This window comes from Coturnix japonica, chromosome 2 (assembly GCF_001577835.2).
Source record: "Coturnix japonica isolate 7356 chromosome 2, Coturnix japonica 2.1, whole genome shotgun sequence".
Classification (NCBI taxonomy): domain Eukaryota; kingdom Metazoa; phylum Chordata; class Aves; order Galliformes; family Phasianidae; genus Coturnix; species Coturnix japonica.
Window position 1 is genome coordinate 93,947,159 of NC_029517.1, and position 19,108 is coordinate 93,966,266.

Here is a 19,108-nt window from a genome sequence, read left to right on the forward strand (position 1 = left end):
CACCAACCACCAGACCAGGCTGCCCAGAGCCACATCCAGCCTGGCCTTGAATGCCTCCAGGGATGGGGCATCCACAGCCTCCTTGGGCAACCTGTTCCAGTGCGTCACCACCCTCTGTGAGAAAAACTTCCTTCTAATATCTAACCTACACCTCCCCTGTCTTAGTGTAAAACCATTCCCCTTTGTCCTATCACAATCCACCCTTGTAAACAGTCATACACCCTCCCCTTTAAACACTTCTTTCAAACATTGGAAGGTTACAATGAAGTCCCCCCAGAGCCTCCTCTTCTCCAAGCTGAGTTTGGACTCACTTCATAGGATTTCACCTTTATTTTACGGTACAGCAACTGTAGCATGTGTAGGAACATCAGCTATTCTCATGGAATTTCTTCAGGGCTCCTGGCTGAATTCCACCTGGGCCTGCTGATGTAACAATTTCCCCTCATTTTGTAAATTCAAGCATTGGCTCCTTGTTTGGAATCTAAATTCTGGCCATTTATTTATTTAGCCAAATGAAAGTACGTTTCAGCATCCTCTGCAGTGAGAACTCCAGAAATACAATATTTTTGCACTAAGTCCCTGCACTCCTTTATCAGTAATATTTCTCTCAAGTTAATTACTTTAAGCATTTTGAACTAATCTGAGGAAGACTAAAGTAGGACTGTTTGCAGAGAGATTATTTGCGCTGCTTCACAAAGGGGCACACTTACTTCCTTACATTAGAACACTGCGAAGTCAATTTCATTATGAACCGTGAGCCAACTTCTCCCTATTCTGAGTCATTCACACCAGCAGAAAAGGAAATACAATCACCTGGAAAAAAAATACGATGGCAAAAGAATCACAGCACTAGGACGATTACAGATCATTTAATTCATTAACCGCTCCTCTTTACTCTTCGGACAGTTGTACTGTTTTTGTACACAGAAATGCTCAGTCAGTCTCTCACTTGGCTCTTACTTTCTACACTCTGTATGCAAAATGCCCAGTGTAACACCTTTTTTATTAGTTTGCTATCAGTTGGATTTTATTTAATAAATAATAATTACTAAAACAAACCTCGTTATCTGGCTGTTTTTCGTCACCATGCTCCCGTTGTGCATTCCTGCTTTTTGTTGTTTAGGGAGAACTGTTTCTTTTTTAATATATAACTTTGGTAGGAACACTCACTTTTGAATGGAGCAACCTCCTCTTGAGTTGTTCTGCTGGCATAATATCAGAGGAATAAGGTAATTTTTGTCACCACCAATTAAAAAGTTTTACGAAACAGGACTGTTATAAAACAATTAAACCTTGCAAATGCAGTAGTCTCTAGGAGGGAAACCCTGGAGGAAATTCTGCTTATTAAAATCGCAATTTTAGTTTCCATTAAAAAGGAGAATAAGACAACAGAAGATGGGCTGGCAAGACAAATTATTTCTTAATGTCAGTCGAGCTTATTTCAAATGAGATAACGTATCTACACCAGGTTGGGTTCAACACATTGTTGCCTCCTCAACTCATTTATCTAATTCAGTCATCTTGATTATAGCCTCATGGACCTTCATTTTCAGAGGAAGAATTTCGTAACAAACAACCTACACAACACGCTGATTACTGAACAGTTAATTCTAATTAACTTGGCTATGGCAGGAGAATTTTGATCAAGTCCTAGAATGCAAATACAGCTCGGTTATCCTGGCCAGATTTCTATAAAATCAAAAACTCACAGCAGAGTCTCCAGATGAGACATCAGAGTGATGGGGATCTAATTTAAAGAAACAAATGAGAAAATTAAAATCACAAATAATTTATTCTTCCGTTAGAACTGATGGAGTACAGTTTTAAATAGCAACAAAGTACACAGTGGTGGAAAATTGGCACAGAACCTACAAGCATTTCATTCATAATAATGCTCCTCATGCTGTAACTGTTCAAACCTCGATGTGTATTTCATAACAACCAACTTTAAGAAAACTGCCTTTCCCTTAAAGAATGATGAACAAAATGAAAATCTTGTTTTCCGTCTCTATTGTCATGGATATCAGGAACATCTTTTTGTTTTTACCCTTTCCCCCCCCTTCAACATGATCTCCAATTGAAAAAAAAAAAATAAGGTTTTATTCCCAGGATAATCTTAACTTTTGTCTTTTCTATAAAATTCCCCAGGAATTCCTGAACGCATACATTCCTGCACAAAAGAATATTCATTTATTTATCCGATATACAGTTGCAGGACAGTCCCAAAACCAATTTTTTTGTGTACTATGCTACTGATCAAGGTGCTGCCTCTATCTTGCATGCAACACTATAAGCGTTAATGCAGTTCAAAACAAAATTTGGCATTGACCTCACCAACAGGTTTTTTATTTTTCTGTTATAAAACATCCCTTGGTCTCATATTAACCAATAAGTAAAATGGACACGCACAAAAAATGACCCCTTCTCTAAAGTTATTAACTCCCAGTTAGGAAAGTTTAGATAGGTTTTACAAAGTCTTCTAGGCTATTTTGATACATACAAATTATAAACTAAAGGTTAAAATACACTTATACAATACAGTCCTGTCCTCCATATTGTTTTTCAAATTCTTTGCATATTTAAGCCAGGTAAAATTAACACTTGTCGTTTTCTTTGTTATTGCAATTATTAAGAGGGATTACAGCTCGCTTATGCAAAGCTGTGACAAAACACTTGAGAAATACAACCCAAACATTTATCCTGTTACCCAAAAAATGCTGCAGAAAATTGTCAAACTATGTTAGAAATAGTTTTTACAAAAATGCTTCACTCAGAAAAATTGGAAAGCTTAAAAAATTAATCTTTGCACAAGACTATATTATACCGTCCTCAATTATGTTCCCATTTAGATAACTGGGATTCTCATTCTTTGTACACGAACCTATCAGTGATGTACAATGCTCTTCATCTTTTTTCACTGTTACCTCTATCGTACACCATTTTGAGACTTACAGAATCAAGCACTTATCATGACCCTACCCATTTTAACAGTAGATTTTTTATCCTGTCCAGCGAGTAGTGTACTGTCTTGCATATTCACCACATGAAAAACATAATATACAAAATATTGCTGCTGTAAAAAGTGTGCATATCCCGTTCCCCCTACAAAAAAAATCTGTGGAAAAAATATTAAATTCCCATAACCTTCATAAACATACAAAGCTGTTCGCACCTTTCAGTCTGTAACAGTCTATTTGATATACAGTTCTCAACTCACTGCAAATTGCTATGTCACATATTTTCTGTCCAATATTGCCATCTAGAGTAGAGATGTGAAATCAGCTTCTGAGAACCTACAGTCCTTTAACAATTAACCCATGAAGACCGTATACTGTAAAACAGCCACAAGATTTTTTCCAAAGACTAGATGAAATGGGAGGTTTTCATCTCAGGAAGATGTCCACAGTGCTGAGAAGACAATATGGCTGCTAATAGATATTGCCTACCGGAATGTGAATACTTTTCACTGTTGGTAATTTCCATATTGACCCTAAAAAGGAAATTCAAAATACATAATTAGAGTACAAGGTATATTTCCCTGTATTAAAAGCTCAAATCAGAAGATTTTCCAAACAAACTATGATGTTGAAAGTTGAACACAAATGACAACAAACAGCAAACCGAGTTGAATAAATACAGAGCTTCATCTCAGTAAAAATCATTTGTGTTTTAATACAACATGGTATCGATTTAAAGCCAGACAACAAACCTCATCAGAAAGGTATGACTTTGAATTTAATACGCTGCTGTGAAATTTGCAGGACACCACAAAAAACAAAAGACAGAAATTACTGCTCACCCAGACTTCAAAACCTATTTTAAAAATATAAGGTCACCCAAATTCAAGTAATTCAGGAATATCACCTGTTTTCAGTGACACTTAAAAGCACTCATCCATTAAAAATCACAGAAGAGCAATTCATGTAGCTCAAAAACCAAGGAATCCTTGTGAACACAACTAGTAAGCTTATCTTATGAGAATCAGTTATTACGTATGTCCAATTGACAAAATTAGCCTAATCTATTTCTTTTCACAGAGCATCACATAATGAAGACAAGGCAGAGGTGAAAGCTTCACTGCTACAAGCCTACCGTGATCTTTCACCATAGCGTTCAAGGTCTGCAGAAACAAATACTGCACTAAGTGCAGACTCAACACTATTTCATGTTAAGTATCATCACATCATGGCAATAGTTTCAATTTCATTTTTACATTGCAATGTCAGTTTTTTCCATTGTAATATACCAATCAGGGAGAAAAATCTCAGAACAGCTGCCAGAGGAGAACTTAAGCAGCAGAATTCCTCTGAGAATGGCTAGCACAGAAATGTAAAGAGGTCTTCTATAATTGAGTTTTCCTGACAAACTCAGACTGCACAAACTGGAAGACTACAGCATAGCTACCTGTGCCACAACCAAAGCATATTCATGTAGCTAACACTTTACGTAAGGGAGTTAACTGTTTTAGTACATGCTTAGTTTATCTTTTAAATAACCAGGAAAAGTAACTGCATCTCTCAACAACCACATTGCAAGAGTTTGCCTGTTTCTTTTTCCTTGTCTTTTTCAGTTTCTGTAAGGAGGAAGCCAGCTGTCCTCCATTAGAAATGCAAGTAATTGGGGTTAATCTCACCTCCAAAGGAAAGTTTTTAAGAATTCAATTCTTATTCTACTGACATATCAGCATTTTTTAAACACTAAAATTTCAACTGGATCTTAAAATATATTTAGCTATCTCAATTTTATTTATGCCAAGGAAAATAATGCTGTATGTTTCAACGACATTTCTGAACTTTTTATATTACAAGAATTGTATTTTTACAGTATGTTCTATAGGGATAAAATCAGTTTCATTCAACAGTAAAACAACAATTTTTTACAGGGCTACCCCAGTACAACTTCAGCCTAGTGCTTTGATGAGTTTTTATTGTTTGTTTTAAACTTATCTTAGCAGAGATGGGAAAGAAGAAGGTAATATTCAGGTTACTTCTTTCTCACGTATTCCTTCCTACTCTTTAGAGGAAACCTGTGCAAAAATGGTTTCCTATCTCCCCACAGAGCTCTACAAGTAAGAAGGACTTAAGTTGTATGCCAGAGGTGCTTCTACAGCTGTGAGGATTACCAGATTTGTGTTTGTGAGAGAATCAATGAAACAATTCAGCACGAGATTAAAAGATTTAGGAACCTCAACTTTCAGATTTGTCATTTCATATTCAGCTACAAAACAGATCAACTTAAAATTTTTAAGGTCTGCAAACATTGTCTGGAGAGCCTCGCTTTGCCAAACTGCATTAAACTTTGCACACTCAAAATAGGCTATCTAAGCACACTTCTAGACAAACATTTCTGGATAACTCTACTGTTAATGAAACTCTTGAGAACTGTGCACACATGTCAGAGACTACATCCTCAAATTCATCAGTTAACATGTCACAAGAAACCAAAATTATCCAATGAATGTTTAAGAATCATGACTTCCTAACTGAGTGAAAGAATACCTGGTCATATCCATAAGGCCTCTGCTGTGGTGGCTGTGGTGGCCCAGGCTGTGTGGGTCTGTATCCCCCATACTGCTGGCCTTGTCCTTGTGGATAATTGGGATATTGAGGTCCAGGGCCACCCTGGGAAGGGCCTAGAGAATGTTAAAATGGAAAAAAGAAATAAAAGGGAAAAAAAAATAAGACTGCATAAGAAATCAGGAAGAAAATGGTACAAGTACTGGGTTTCACAACTGTGAAAAGCTAAGAAATATCTCTACCATAAAATCAGGTCTTCTGTCTAAAAGCATTATCAGCGACAATGACTCTCTAATCCTAGAAAGCACCTTAGCTGACAATGTCTGTTGTGCTACAACCATAGAAAATTTACAACTCTTTTTCCCCTAATTACCAATGGATGTAGTTCCACACATAAGGTCACAGAACAGAGAAAAAGCAAAATGTGACAAACCATAAACAAGAGCACTTTCCATGACTGAGGGATGCTCACTCTTCTGCTGTATTCTACTCCAGTTCACAACTTCATAATGTGAGGAGCAGCCAAATGAACAACTGCCTTCAGTGACTGGACTGTCTAAAGAGACCAGCAGTGCTGTACTGCCAAAAGTCAGTTCCCAAACCACAGGGGGCAATCATAAATGGGACATCAGGAAAGCAAGTTACATGCATAAAATGTATGATGTGACAACCAGTAAATTCTACTATTCTACATCCCCCTCCTCTGTCACCTTAACTTTACAGGAACAGAATAGAATGGCTCGACTCTTTTGGTTGTAAAGGAAGCAGCTCTTTTGTCAAGACAAACTTTCTGTCACTGTTCACAGGGACTAAGCCAGTCAACCAAATGGAATGTATGTTACTACCATCGGGCACTGAAGATATCTTTCAAAGAAAATTAAACTCATCCCCTCCTACCTTGGTAGATATGATGTCCTGTGTATTTCAGAGATACTAGCTACTTCAACACCACCTGCTAAAACTGGCAGACTTGGGAAAAGCTGTAACTCCGGAGAAGTATTTTAGAAAAAACAGGTGTTTATTTTTTTTAAATCACAGAAAACAGATTACTTTTTATCAATAAGATGACTCAGTACAAGAGTAGGCTAGATCAAGCTACAGGCACTGGCCCGTAACTCTTTTGGTAACTGTGGATCTACAAGACAGTCAGAAAGATGACCAAGCAAAGACGAGTTCCTTAGCATATTACCATTCTCCTCAGGCCTCAGATCTCCTTGAACTATACAGCTTCTGCTTTGAACAGTGAAACAAAACCTTAAAGATTGATATTAATGACTGAAATGCTGATTTATTTTTGCAAATTAGAAAGCAATTAAATATTAAATTGAGCAGGGCTACTATATCCTAAAAAGTGCTGTGTTCATCTGACAAATGAAGCCTGGCTTTTATTTATTCATGGTCATACTTTACGGTTGAATTCTAAATATTCAGTAATAAATTCTATAAAATGAAATGGAATGTGTTAATTTTGGGCTTCAATGTCTATTTTTACTTAAAAAAAAAAAAAGAAACTAAAAAAGCGCAATTTTGGGGTTTACAAAAATAGCTTCCTCTAGTATTTCTTAACCCAAATACTCAGAATACTAGATTTTATTTCTTTACTTAATCAGAATAGAGAGCTAGACCTTCCTTCTGTTCCTATATTAAGCTTAGCAGAATGTAAGTACACAAACGTTATTTTAGAATTCTAATTTTTTCCATAACATCCAAAAGAAGGAGATTTTCTTAATGTCAGCAGGTCTTCCTTAAAACTGTTTCAATATAACTGGATTTGGGGCAATCTCGGCATTTGTCTACACAGCAAAGAAGTCACCCATGGACTTCCACACGTTTCCACAATGCAGTAAGTCTTAGCATGTAAACCTACCAGAAAGCTAAAGTTAAAACATATGTAATTAGATTTCAGAGATTGCTTCTTAGATGTTGCATATCTTAAGATAAATATGTACAGCTTTACGATGTACAACAACAAGCAGAAATAAGAGCAATATCTGCTGACTTACAGTTTTCACAGACAGTTCACAGAAATTACCTACTATTACTTTAAGTCTCCTGTTTGGGAGTTCTCCTTGAATCTAAAGAATACATCATTTAACTTGTGGCAGATTTCTCATTCTTGCTATACATTACACAGTTTGCACCATCAGCTCAAGCATTTGCAAAACAAATCCTTAGAAAACACCATAGGTAATGCTGCTGGTCTTTTCTTTACTTGTAGGTACAAGAATTTCAATTGAATGATTCATTTGTGTTGGATGAATTTTAAATAGGGGTTTTGTTTGTTTGTTGTTTTTAAAGATTTTGTTCTAAATGCCAAGTCCAGAGATGGAGTGGCGTAGGTGACTCTTTGCCAACTTCATGCCCTCTAGACTGTGTTCACCAAGGACACAGAATAGAGCAGAGCTTTTCTAAATTACAGACGCTTTTGAAGATAGTATGTAGACATGGCTCAGCTTTCTGTGTAACCAGGTTGTCCAAGCTTGCAACAGATCTACTTCCAAACAGATGCTGTTTTCTACACTTCCTTGTTTTGCTCCATTGAAATTGAGAGCATACAGCTTCCTTGCACAAGCCCAGCCTTTCAACCCAGTAAAATCAGGACAGAATAACATACGAAGACCTCTTAGTGTTATCTCCAACTACTGCCTGCACCGTCAGGTTCTTACCATAACCCTGCTGTTGTCCAGGATAGCCTTGTTGGCCTGGATATTGCTGCTGTTGTGGTGGGTAACCCTGCTGTTGGGGTGGTCCTTGATATGCATCTTGCTGCTGACCATATTGTGAGTTTCCTGTAAGATGATTGCGAGAAAGAAGAAACAACTGAAGGTGCTTACTTGATTAAATATTTTTCCTTTTAAGATGCACAGCCAACAACACAAGAACAAAATGAAAATGCAATATTGATTTCAAAAACTGAACAAAACAAAGAAAACTCAAACCAAACAGAAGGAATTCGGCCAAACAAACTGCAGTTAAAGCCAATTTTGCAGAGTTGAACTGCAGCACTTTCAGCATCTCTGCCAAAGGAGCATTGCATTTACTGGAACGTCACAGTCATAAGATCATGACTATACTAAATAAAATAAAAAAGACAAAATTAAGGACAGCTACAAGAGCACAGACTAGCTACACAAGATCAGCAAGCTGTTTCCTAACGGCACTATAATTATACAAAATATATACACACACAAAAAGATTTAGAACTGAACCAACAAATTTATGTTTAAATAAAAATTTCCATTGAGATTAAAAAAAAATAAAAAAATCTCTGAAGTGTTTTAGTCATTTTACTGTTGTTAGAAATGGCAAATTATGGTTATATATTTTAGGTGTTTGCAAGAAATTACTCTGAATGCTTCGAGTTCCCTGCAATTCTCAAGACAGCCAGCAACTAGTATTCTACAAGAGCTTTGCATGGGTATAAGTTGTGTTGTGCAAGAATTTTGGTTCCCGTTGCGGGTGGGGGAGGAAAGGGAATGTATGTGCGTATGTGTGTGAAGGTATATAGATACCTCCTTCGTAGTAATGTTGTGAGGAATCCTCATAAGGCCTATCGTAGCCTTGTTCAGGATACGACGGTTGCTGATAACCGTAATCATTATGACCTACATCAATTCGACAAGAGACAGGAAGAAACGTTAATGGCCTCTGAGTGAAAACCCTAAGAATATTTCATTTCTCAGAAAAATGAAAAAAAATTTCAACTGGATATACATGAAAAATATTTTTCAATTGTATTAGTCAAAGTTTTATTCATATGATTTTCTTTCATACTGAATTAACATGTGACAGGAAAAAAAAAAGCTTAAAGCAGTAGTTTTAGCAACATCACAGCAAAGGATGATCTTAACCTTCTGATAATCCTTGTTGGGGGAAAAAAATACTTTATCTTTCACTCAAAAAAAAAAGAAAGCATTTAGGCCTTTCACATGTAAATAACCTGAATTAAATTAGAATGAACAAAGAAAGCAATTATCATACTTTGTCTAACACCTGTTCTGCTGATCTCCAATTCGAAAGCATATGCTAAAAGCAGTGTGAAATAGAACAAATAAAGCTCAGCAAAGTTATGGATTACAGTCTACATTAAATTTTGCTTTGAAGTGACAGAAAAATAATATTCCCAAGCTTGTTTTTTCCCTACAAAAGTAATTCCTACAAGCCTTAGTGAACTTTTCCTCCAGTCCTGAGCAGAATCATTACAAACAAACTCTTCTATTCAGAGACAGTAGGTATCTCCGATTATGGAACCAATACATGCAGTAAGCACCCCACCTGTTTGATGCTTTAAGAGTAAGTACATCTGACAGATGAAAAAAATACAAGAACATATTGCATTGCTACTCTGGTAAAGAAATGAAGATGAAATTTTGTTTAAATTCTGAATAAAATTAGATCAGGTAGCTACTATAGAAGAAAACAGTATAAAATAAGTGGTCTTTGAAATTACTTCTGGAACTGTACAATACTTCATGGATGTAACCTAATAAAATACACAATCATTAACACAAAGCTTATAATACAATCTCTAGTTCAAGAGAAGTGTGATAAAGAGGTAGTGATAAAGAATGAATCTTTAGAAGGAATAATTCTCAGTGAATTCCTCTGTTCTGCCACAGATCTGTCAGTGATTATGTCCAATTGCCTTCACTATAGTAAATATACAACAATCATTTAAAGTTCACATTTATAACATGGAAGTTCAAAAACAAAAGTTTAATAATGATGAGTTATGCCCACTGTAAAAGAGCTTTGCACACATATATCCAAAAATAACACACGTAAACTTATATATGCATGGCTTGTTGTATCTTAAAATCAATTTAATAGAAATGAAAATTCAGCCAACTAACCTGTGCCCTTTTATTTGCAATGAGCAACAGCTCTGACAATAACACTGTTTAGCTTTGTGTACGTTTGTTTTGTTAAAAAACACTGATATCTACCACATTCCTTGAACTTCTTAAGAAAGCATTATACTGTGCACACTATTCTCACTGCAGTCATGACTCAACGTTTTTGTTCTCCCAGTCTCTGTTCAGTCTAAAAACAGGTCAATTGCAACTTTTCTAACTTAGAACACAACACAATAGCCTTTAGCACTCTAAACTCCACGAGGCAGGAGGACAGATTTATGCAATTCAAAGTTATGGCCTTGCCTAGAAAGCCCTGTGGGGTGGTAGGGGACTTCTAAGGAGGATTAACAGTTACAAGATCCTCAGGGCAGGGACCGTTCCATACCTTTGTGAAAATTACACTGAAGGCCCATACCAATAGCAACAAGAACACATTTGTGTGACATGAAAACTAAGCACTAAGTTAAAAATATAAAATATTTACAGAAAAACACATTTCTTAAGCAAGTTCATCAATTTCAGTAGAATCTTTATTAAAAGAATATCACCCCCTCTTTTATTTATAATGAAGTTATGATTTAATTCATCTCGACTGTACCAGACATACTAAAGATCCCTCCTTTTAGATACACCAATTACAGATTTTTCACTTTGAAATACTAAAACTGTTGTTATAGTTTCAAATGGGAGTGTTACAAATCACATACTCTAAATTGTAAAATTAATTACTCATTGTAACTAAAACTGTATGAACAATTCTGAACTTGGGAGCTTTTGTAAATGTGAGGTATGATATTCCATTACTACTCTTGTCCCATTCCATAATTTTGGGCATATCTGCATTAATACTGGGCAGGTATAGAAAATGGGAAAGTCAACATTTATGAGAGATTACCATCAGGGTAATATTGCTGGTTCATGCCTTCTGGAGGACCTTGTCCACCATGACTGTATTGGTCCCCATAATAGTCTTCCTGGCCTGAGTACTGCTGTGGTGGGCCTGAAAAACCACAACCAGTCAATAGGTAAATAACTTGTTTTCTCTATTATAAAGTCTGCTATTTTCTGATTTTACTATGAGAAATATTTCTCAAATGTACTCCCCACCCATACTGTTGTATTTCGGACAACATACGTAATCTATTTGACTTAACAACAACAAAAACATCTCTATATATTTTACACACACATACAAGCATACAGTTGTTTGGCTGCATCAGATTGAGTACATATATATCAAACTTCAGTTCTGAGATCATTTTGGGAACACATGTATAACAGCACCAAGTATTAAAAATGAAGTTACTCTTTTTCTAGAAAGACATGGGGGGGGGGGGATAAAAAAAGAAAAAAAGAAAAAAACAAGGCTGCAGAACACTGTTCCCTTTTATAATTGAACAAATTCAGAATCAGGAAGGTACTTCACTCTTTTTCTATACCTATCATTTTAATATTGAAACAGAATTCACTTGCATTCAAGTTTAACTGTGATACCAGTAACCTGTTGCTACAAGAAACAAAAAAAAAAGAGTCTGCAAACAAAGTCTGTAACTGGAACACCCAATGATTTCACTGAGATTTGGTGTAAACAAGAAAATTATTCAAAATAATTTTCCAGCTGGTTATTTAAAATCAATGTAAGAACACTGAAGAGAAGGTCTACCTTGCTGTGGCGGTCTGTATGGAGGAATCTGTCTCTGGCCCATCATGTGATTGCCTTGGTTAACTTGGCCCATCATTCCCATAGGTGGTTGCTGTCCCTGGTAATGCTGGCCACCAGCCTGTGGCATGTTGTACTGCTGGGAAGGAGGCTGCTGGTGCATCATTGGACCTATAAAAGAAGAGTAACAAATATGTCTTCTGTAACTCCACTTTAAAAAGCAGATCAAAGTCTCTATTTTCAGTTATTTCATGCACATTAGTTGTTTCTGCACCTACACAAATACAATGAGTTCAGTAATGAAGCTATGAAAGAGAACTCATACTATGTAGGACTGCTTTCTAGACGTCGTCTTCTTTGAACTAGAGATACAAATTTACTCATAAACAAATAACTAAAATTTTCTTCATTTTTCTATGTTTGTTTAAAAAAAGAATCTGCAAAGAAAATGTAGATATACATATATGTAGATATAATACCTGATTGTGAAACCTTGACAAGTTGTGGAAACGTTATTTAACACTGCAAATTCCTTGGGGCACAGTTTTAATATACCTTTAGCTGTTGTTATAGTGCAAGAACAAACCACCTAGCTGTTATCACAAAATAAACAATTTTATTTAGCCTGTAAAGACAAACTACTTGCATAACTGAGTCAGACAATCATGCAACAGGCATTATGCAAAAAGACCCACAGGAATATATGCACTGACCTCCACACAATAGTCCCACACAGATTAGTACAAAAATCTTTCAGTACCAAGCTGCTGAATCACAGAATCACCAAGGTTGGAAAAGACCTAAAAGTTCATCCAGTCCAACCATTCACCTATTACCAAGAACTCCCACTAAGCCATGTCCCTCAACACAACATCCAAATGTTCCTTACATCCAGACATTCCTTTCCAAATTTCTATGAGCCACAGATAGAACATGAGAGATCAAGTACTGCCCATGTTTTAATCACTCAAGAAAACATGGTTAAGGCTGAACGTGTAGTCATGTTAACCAGTAATGAAAACAGACAGCTAAAGAGTGACCCACTGACACAGTACAGCAATGAAATGATAACTGAGCCGTTTCATTTGAATGTAGGTTATGCTGATAAAACTTTTAATAAAGAATAGCCTCTTCACTTCCTCAGAAGAGTTATTTCAGCATTAAAATACGAGAAGAGTTGTGACAAAGAGCTAAAGTTGTCAAACAATCTATTTTCATAATATGCCAATTGAAAAAACTAACGCACATCTTGTAATTAAACAACAAAGAGAAAATAATTAGACTCACTGAAAAAAAATAAAACAAATAAAAATATCAGACTAGACCAACCACACTCCATTTCAAGAGAAAAATGCTGTCATCTACTTGCCAATTTCCACCATTGCATTTCTTTTCCACTATTTCTGTTGTTAATATGGTGCTAAAGCACTACTAATTCCTATGTAAGACTGAAGCGCTACAGAACAAGCTAGGTACAGTCAGTGCCAACAATGGACTTACAGATGGAATGGAATACAAAGTCACTTAGGTCCTCTCTGTGTGGGATTACAAAAGGAAGTTAAACCAAATTAATGGTATGAATTCAAAATGTTTTAGTTAAAGCCATTAAACGCCTGTGTGGAATCTCTCAGTTAGAAGTGAAGTGGCCTTAGTTCCATTAAGCTTCATTTTCCTCTGAAGACAAACACTGGCCACTCTTGAAGTGATCTCGTTCTGCTTCTACTCTTTGGGGTGGCAGTTTCCATGTTCTGATATTAAAGTTTTAAAACAAGGTTTATATTTTGATACTATAATTATTTTTCACTTAAAAACATGTTCCATTTTGATCTTCTGAACAAGGAGGTAATTCAGATCATTCCATTTCACTGTTTTTTGTTCAGAATTACTGAGAAAAATGAGGCAGCCTTTAAAAAAACAAAAAGTTCTTGCCATAATATTCCTAGATCTCAAGAAAGCTTGTTAATTAACAATATTAATATTAGTCACAATACAATGTGATAAAATGTGTTGGGTCCCCATGGTGCAATGTAGAGGTTTTCTGTTTGCTTTTTAAATTAGAACTTCATTAACGCTTTGTAGAGCCACAATGAGAATTCACTGCCCTGTATCAGTGTGTGCTGTGTTAATAACTGAGTGCCTGGCTTCCTTCCAGTTCGGTTCACAACTCCCTCTCACTACGAAGATAACTAGGAGAACAACCATGGTCTCCATCATCTCACATACCAGAACCATTTTATGCAGAAGTTTTGAGGGGCGGGGGAACTTTGTATTTGCCTTTTCTTTTGAAAAGGCATAAAATGAAGCTACATTTATTCATCTACAATGCTTACGTGACACAACTGTAACCAAGAGAACCCCTTCACAAAGCTTAAGATGATCATTATGGCATTTTTCAACCCATCTGTGATTTTAAGATGCTGCTCAGTTCAAATAGTCTTCTGCACCTACCAATAAAACCCAGACACGTTTCATCAGAAGGACTGATTTACAAGAAAGAAAGGGAATGACCACTTAAGTAAAAATAGGCTGGTTCCAGATCTTTTTAAAAATCCGCCTAATCTTGGGGCAACTTCCTGACAAGAAACTACCTATGGAATCCAACAACCTAACTGTCGGACACAAAGCAAATGGAGGCAAGATGAAAAGCAAACCAGAAGCGGGCTCTAGCTAAACCTAATAGATTTGGGAAATGCACTGAGGTGAGGATGAATGAGCTGCTGAAAAGTTCATTTTTTGCTTAGCCACATCTTCTGCTGAAATTCAGACAGCTGGTGGCAAATGTTACAAGAGGACAACAATAACTGCAACATAGTTGAAACTTCTGGAAGAGAAGCAGAGCAATGAGGAACCACATTCATATGGCTGTGCTGTTCCAATCCAACAGCTAAGGGAAAGGCTGGCTATAATAGGAAAGTAAAACAAGCTGTTGTTTCTCCAGTCTTAAAAACTATGTATGTTTTGTTGCTAAAAAAAGAGTCCCTTCTTAAGGCACTTCAGTGAGTGCACAGACATCAATTAAGCTACTGGAAACTCTCATTCAGAGTATTAGCAAAGCACACCATGCCAGGTGCTAAATCTCACCTTGGATTCCACTACTGGACAAACAAAATGTAAACCTAGCAATGCAGCAGCCCTCAGCAACATTTTGTTTGTTGTCATTGTTTTCCTTAAGGATTAAAAATAAATAAATACAGCAAATACTTAATTTAAAGATTTTATCCTGATCTGCCATACCCTGAATATGTTCCTACTTCAGATAACACTGGATGTTCCCATCCTTCTATTCCTTTCACTCTATGGACAATTAAAGGGGATACAGGATTCCACACCAGCCTAGTCAGCTGTCTCTATGATCTGTTCATATCTGCTTGTAATTCAAAGAGCTCTAAAACCTGATTCTAAATTCACATAAATGGAAATGTCATTCAAAAAACCTCAGTGTCAGACTACACAACTGGTCTTCTGCAAGTGACCAAGTCAACACAATGTTCTCACATAGGGTTCAGCTGTTAAAAGGAAACCAGCCTTGCTCCCACACCCCAAGCAACGTATAATGCTCATTAAATAATAACTGAGGGAGTCTGGCACTTGATTCAAGCTCTTCTTGCATGGCAACAGGATCTAGCAAGATGATCTGAGAAATAACACTGCAGAGACTGTCAAACTATTACTTTGTTGGTCCTTACTCTTAAAGCATTTGAGCTATGAATCTATGACTGTAGAAGATCTTTTCAATATAACCAGGAGAAATTTCCATATTTGTTTTGGGTTCCAGAAAATTGTGCTTACACTTCCCTTCTGAAAAGTCAAAAACTGGCAAGAGTTAAAGAAGTGCATTCAACTTAAATAGCTTCCCATACAGAAGCGGGCATGCATCTACAAAAAAGCAGCTTTTCCCTAGTCAATCAGCTCCCGTTGCCTCCTGTCCTTTCTGAAAAGGTAGCCAATATTCCATGCATATGTCCCAGGATGATACAGCAGCTTTCTAATCAAGTCACATGCAGAATCTTCCCTTAAGATGTTCTTCTTCTTAAATCCAGAATGCCTAAATTCTTCTTCTGTAAATAAACTACTTACGTAACAACTGCTTTTCATTTTACACATTTCCATCGCTAGCATTTTATAAAGTTAATGTATATCAATAAAGAGTAGACCAAAAGAAAATCCCACAATGGCTTCTGTACTACGTATTAAACTCCTTAATTAGTACTTTTTTGGTTTTCCCTACTAACCACATACTTCTCAAAATGCATACATGCAGTAAGACGTCTTGCTAGAATCTTAACATTATGTTAAGAACACACAAACGTTACGTCAAATATTTTTTGTGTATTATAGTGTTATCTTCTATTATATGATAGCAGCCTTTTTTCTACAAGTCCTGGCCTCATTCAGTAACAGTAGATATTATTCACTGAAAAGCCATTCAATATTTTGTTTCCTCCTCATTGTTCAGTGTGAGATGCCATGCCAATTCAAATACTGCTCCAAAGACAGAATTATTAATTTACTCGTGGGCTTTCTTACAGTATTTGTAACTAAAATGCCTAAATCTTCATAATGAAAATACTTTCACAACATTCCTGTGAAGTGAGATGCTATTATCATCTCTCCATCCAACTCAGTCCTAATCCATCCTCCATTACTAACGAACCAGTTTCAAAGCCTTGTTCTAAAGCAAACGGTTGGACTAGCTGATCGTTAAAGGTCCCTTCCAACACAAACCAATTCATGGTTTACACAAGAAATGCTCTACTTACTAATGTTTTCGTGCAACACAAATATTTTAAAGAATGCAGTTTTTCACCCCGTTGTCCTAAATGGCTCTTCATTTCTGTGGAGTTTCCACAAAAATTACAGCCTTAAAGTATTTGTAAAAACGTGAGTCACAGAATCACAGAATCACAGAATGACCCGGGTTGGAAGGGACCTCAAGGATCATGTAGTTCCAACCCCCCTGCCTGGCAGGGCCACCAAACATACACATTTACTAGATCAGGTTGCCCAGGGCCCCGTCCAACCTGGCCTTGAACACCTCCAAGGACGGGGCATCCACAACCTCCCTGGGCAGCCTGTTCCAGGACCTAACCACTCTCCTAGTAAAGAACTTCCCCCTAACATCCAACCTAAATCTTCCCTCCTTCAACTTGGATCCATTTCCCCTAATCCTGCTATTGTCTAAACAGAGAGACTTCCTGTGGCATGTGCAGGCAATACTATCAGCTCATGTTCTAACAAGATATTTTGCTCTTCTTCTTGAACCTCTAATTTGGTTAGACGTTGCTTTATTCCCCAAAGCCACTTCAGTACTATTATTTGTTCAGAACAAAAACCTTTTAAGTATTTTTCTACTTAACTTCTAATGAGCAACTTACAAGTTTGATAGAGTACTGAAAATGCAACAGGGGAATATTACAAGGAAGAGTAAAGAACACAGTTTTGAGATGGAATAATCACTAGTCCTAAACTGTAAGATAGTCACACAAAGTAAGTTGTTTTCTGTGGAGCAACTTAGTTGATGGCTCCTTCACAAAAACAGCTGCATATTGATTGTTAACTCTCTGCAACTAAGAAATTCAAAAGAATATGCAGGGCTTTTATTAAGCATCCTACAAGGCTTACAAAATTACTCCACTGGGTACTACATAAAATGCACAGGTAACTTGAGAATTCTGAAAGTCAAAAATATTCATGCTTGTAATGATTTCCTCTGCTACGTACCTACTTCTTTTTGATTTACTATTATGATTTAAGAAAAAATGACAGTAAGAACGTGGGCAACAGAAGAATTATCAGTCTTCCTGCTTTCACTGCTGGTAAGAAAGATTCAGAAATAGCTGCTGTATCTTATTTTTGGTTTGAAATCATCTTCATCTTTCTTCTGTTTTGAACCTCCCAGTGACGTAATGATCAAACAGATGGGTGCAAATTGCTCTGTTTGTATACCTTAGAAACAAATGGCATCTATGTAACAAAATGGAGCCCACATCTCCAATGAGATAGAATTGTGATAAGAAACTGTATCACTGGAGTATTATTTTTTTTTCCTCCAAATAACTAGAAAGAGAATCTTAAAAGTAGGAAAAAAACATCCTACAGCATCAGGAGACGAAACACCTCAAGTCATACACTTCAGTGTAGAACCAGAGGGAATAGAACTAGAGGGAACAGAACTAGAGGGAACAGAACTAGAGGGAATGGTTTTAAGCTGCGCCAGGGGAGATTCAGGCCAGACATTAGGAAGTATTACTTCTTGGAAAGGGTAGTCAGGCATTGGAATGCACTGCACAGGGAGGTGGTGGAGTCACCGACCATGGGAGTGTTCAAGAAATGTTTGGATGTTGTGTTGAGGAATATGATTTAGCCAGGAAGTATTGGTAATGGTTGGACTAGATGATCTTCTAGGTCTTTTCCAACCTTGATAATTCTGTGATTCTGTGATTCTGATAATACGTCTGAAAACAACACACAAAACCCAAACCCAATTTGCTGCAAGCAGAAGTCTTGCTTCTGCAGTACGTCTTCTATTGGGTCGTCTGCCTAAATTCAATGTAGAAACAAATGAACAGCCAAGCAGAAAGTACTTCTTTTTTGCTGACCTGAAGACATTCATACAAATAAGCAGTATAAATACATCTTAATAATTCGGTCTGCTGTGACTCTAGTACAATATTTTAATTCTGTGATGTCCTTGCACTTCACCAAGGACCGTACTGTCAACAGTTCGTGCTACGTAAATATCCTAGATACAAAATTAGTTTCGAATTTTACTATATACACAAGGACACCAGAAACAATCCTCTGCTCTCTACTGAATTTTATTTCTTACGACTAACAGACATTCCGAGCTAAAACAGCATGCGGGAAAGAACAAAGATTAATTAGGTACAAAAATGTGAGGACTTCAATTTTTGAACTCACCCAAGAGACTCAAGAGCACAGATATATTTTTTATCAAGTCAAACAATAATAACAGAAGTGTAAAGTCTGGGAAAGTTAAACTGTAGTTCAAATTTACAAGCTATAGAGCAAGTCCGAGAGTGCCTCCTTAGACTGAATGAGTATAAGTCTATGGG

The 19,108-nt window shown here is 36.6% G+C and overlaps 1 protein-coding gene across 3 annotated transcripts in view; it reads right to left on the reverse strand.

The window, feature by feature from the left end:
• Nucleotides 1-1,773: 1,773 nt before the first annotated feature.
• Nucleotides 1,774-19,108, reverse strand: part of SS18 (SS18 subunit of BAF chromatin remodeling complex) — a 40,766-nt gene continuing 23,431 nt past the window's right edge. Inside the window, exons 6-11 of one of the 3 annotated variants that reach the window (XM_015855467.2) lie at nt 12,036-12,203; nt 11,268-11,372; nt 9,029-9,121; nt 8,183-8,305; nt 5,499-5,632; nt 1,774-3,490 (exon numbers count right to left, since the gene is read on the reverse strand). In XM_015855467.2, the coding sequence (XP_015710953.1) occupies nt 3,464-3,490; nt 5,499-5,632; nt 8,183-8,305; nt 9,029-9,121; nt 11,268-11,372; nt 12,036-12,203 (650 nt within the window). In that variant the 3' untranslated portion in view covers nt 1,774-3,463. The remainder of the gene's footprint in view (nt 3,491-5,498; nt 5,633-8,182; nt 8,306-9,028; nt 9,122-11,267; nt 11,373-12,035; nt 12,204-19,108) is intronic. The other 2 variants (XM_015855468.2, XM_015855469.2) reach the window with 2 other exon arrangements.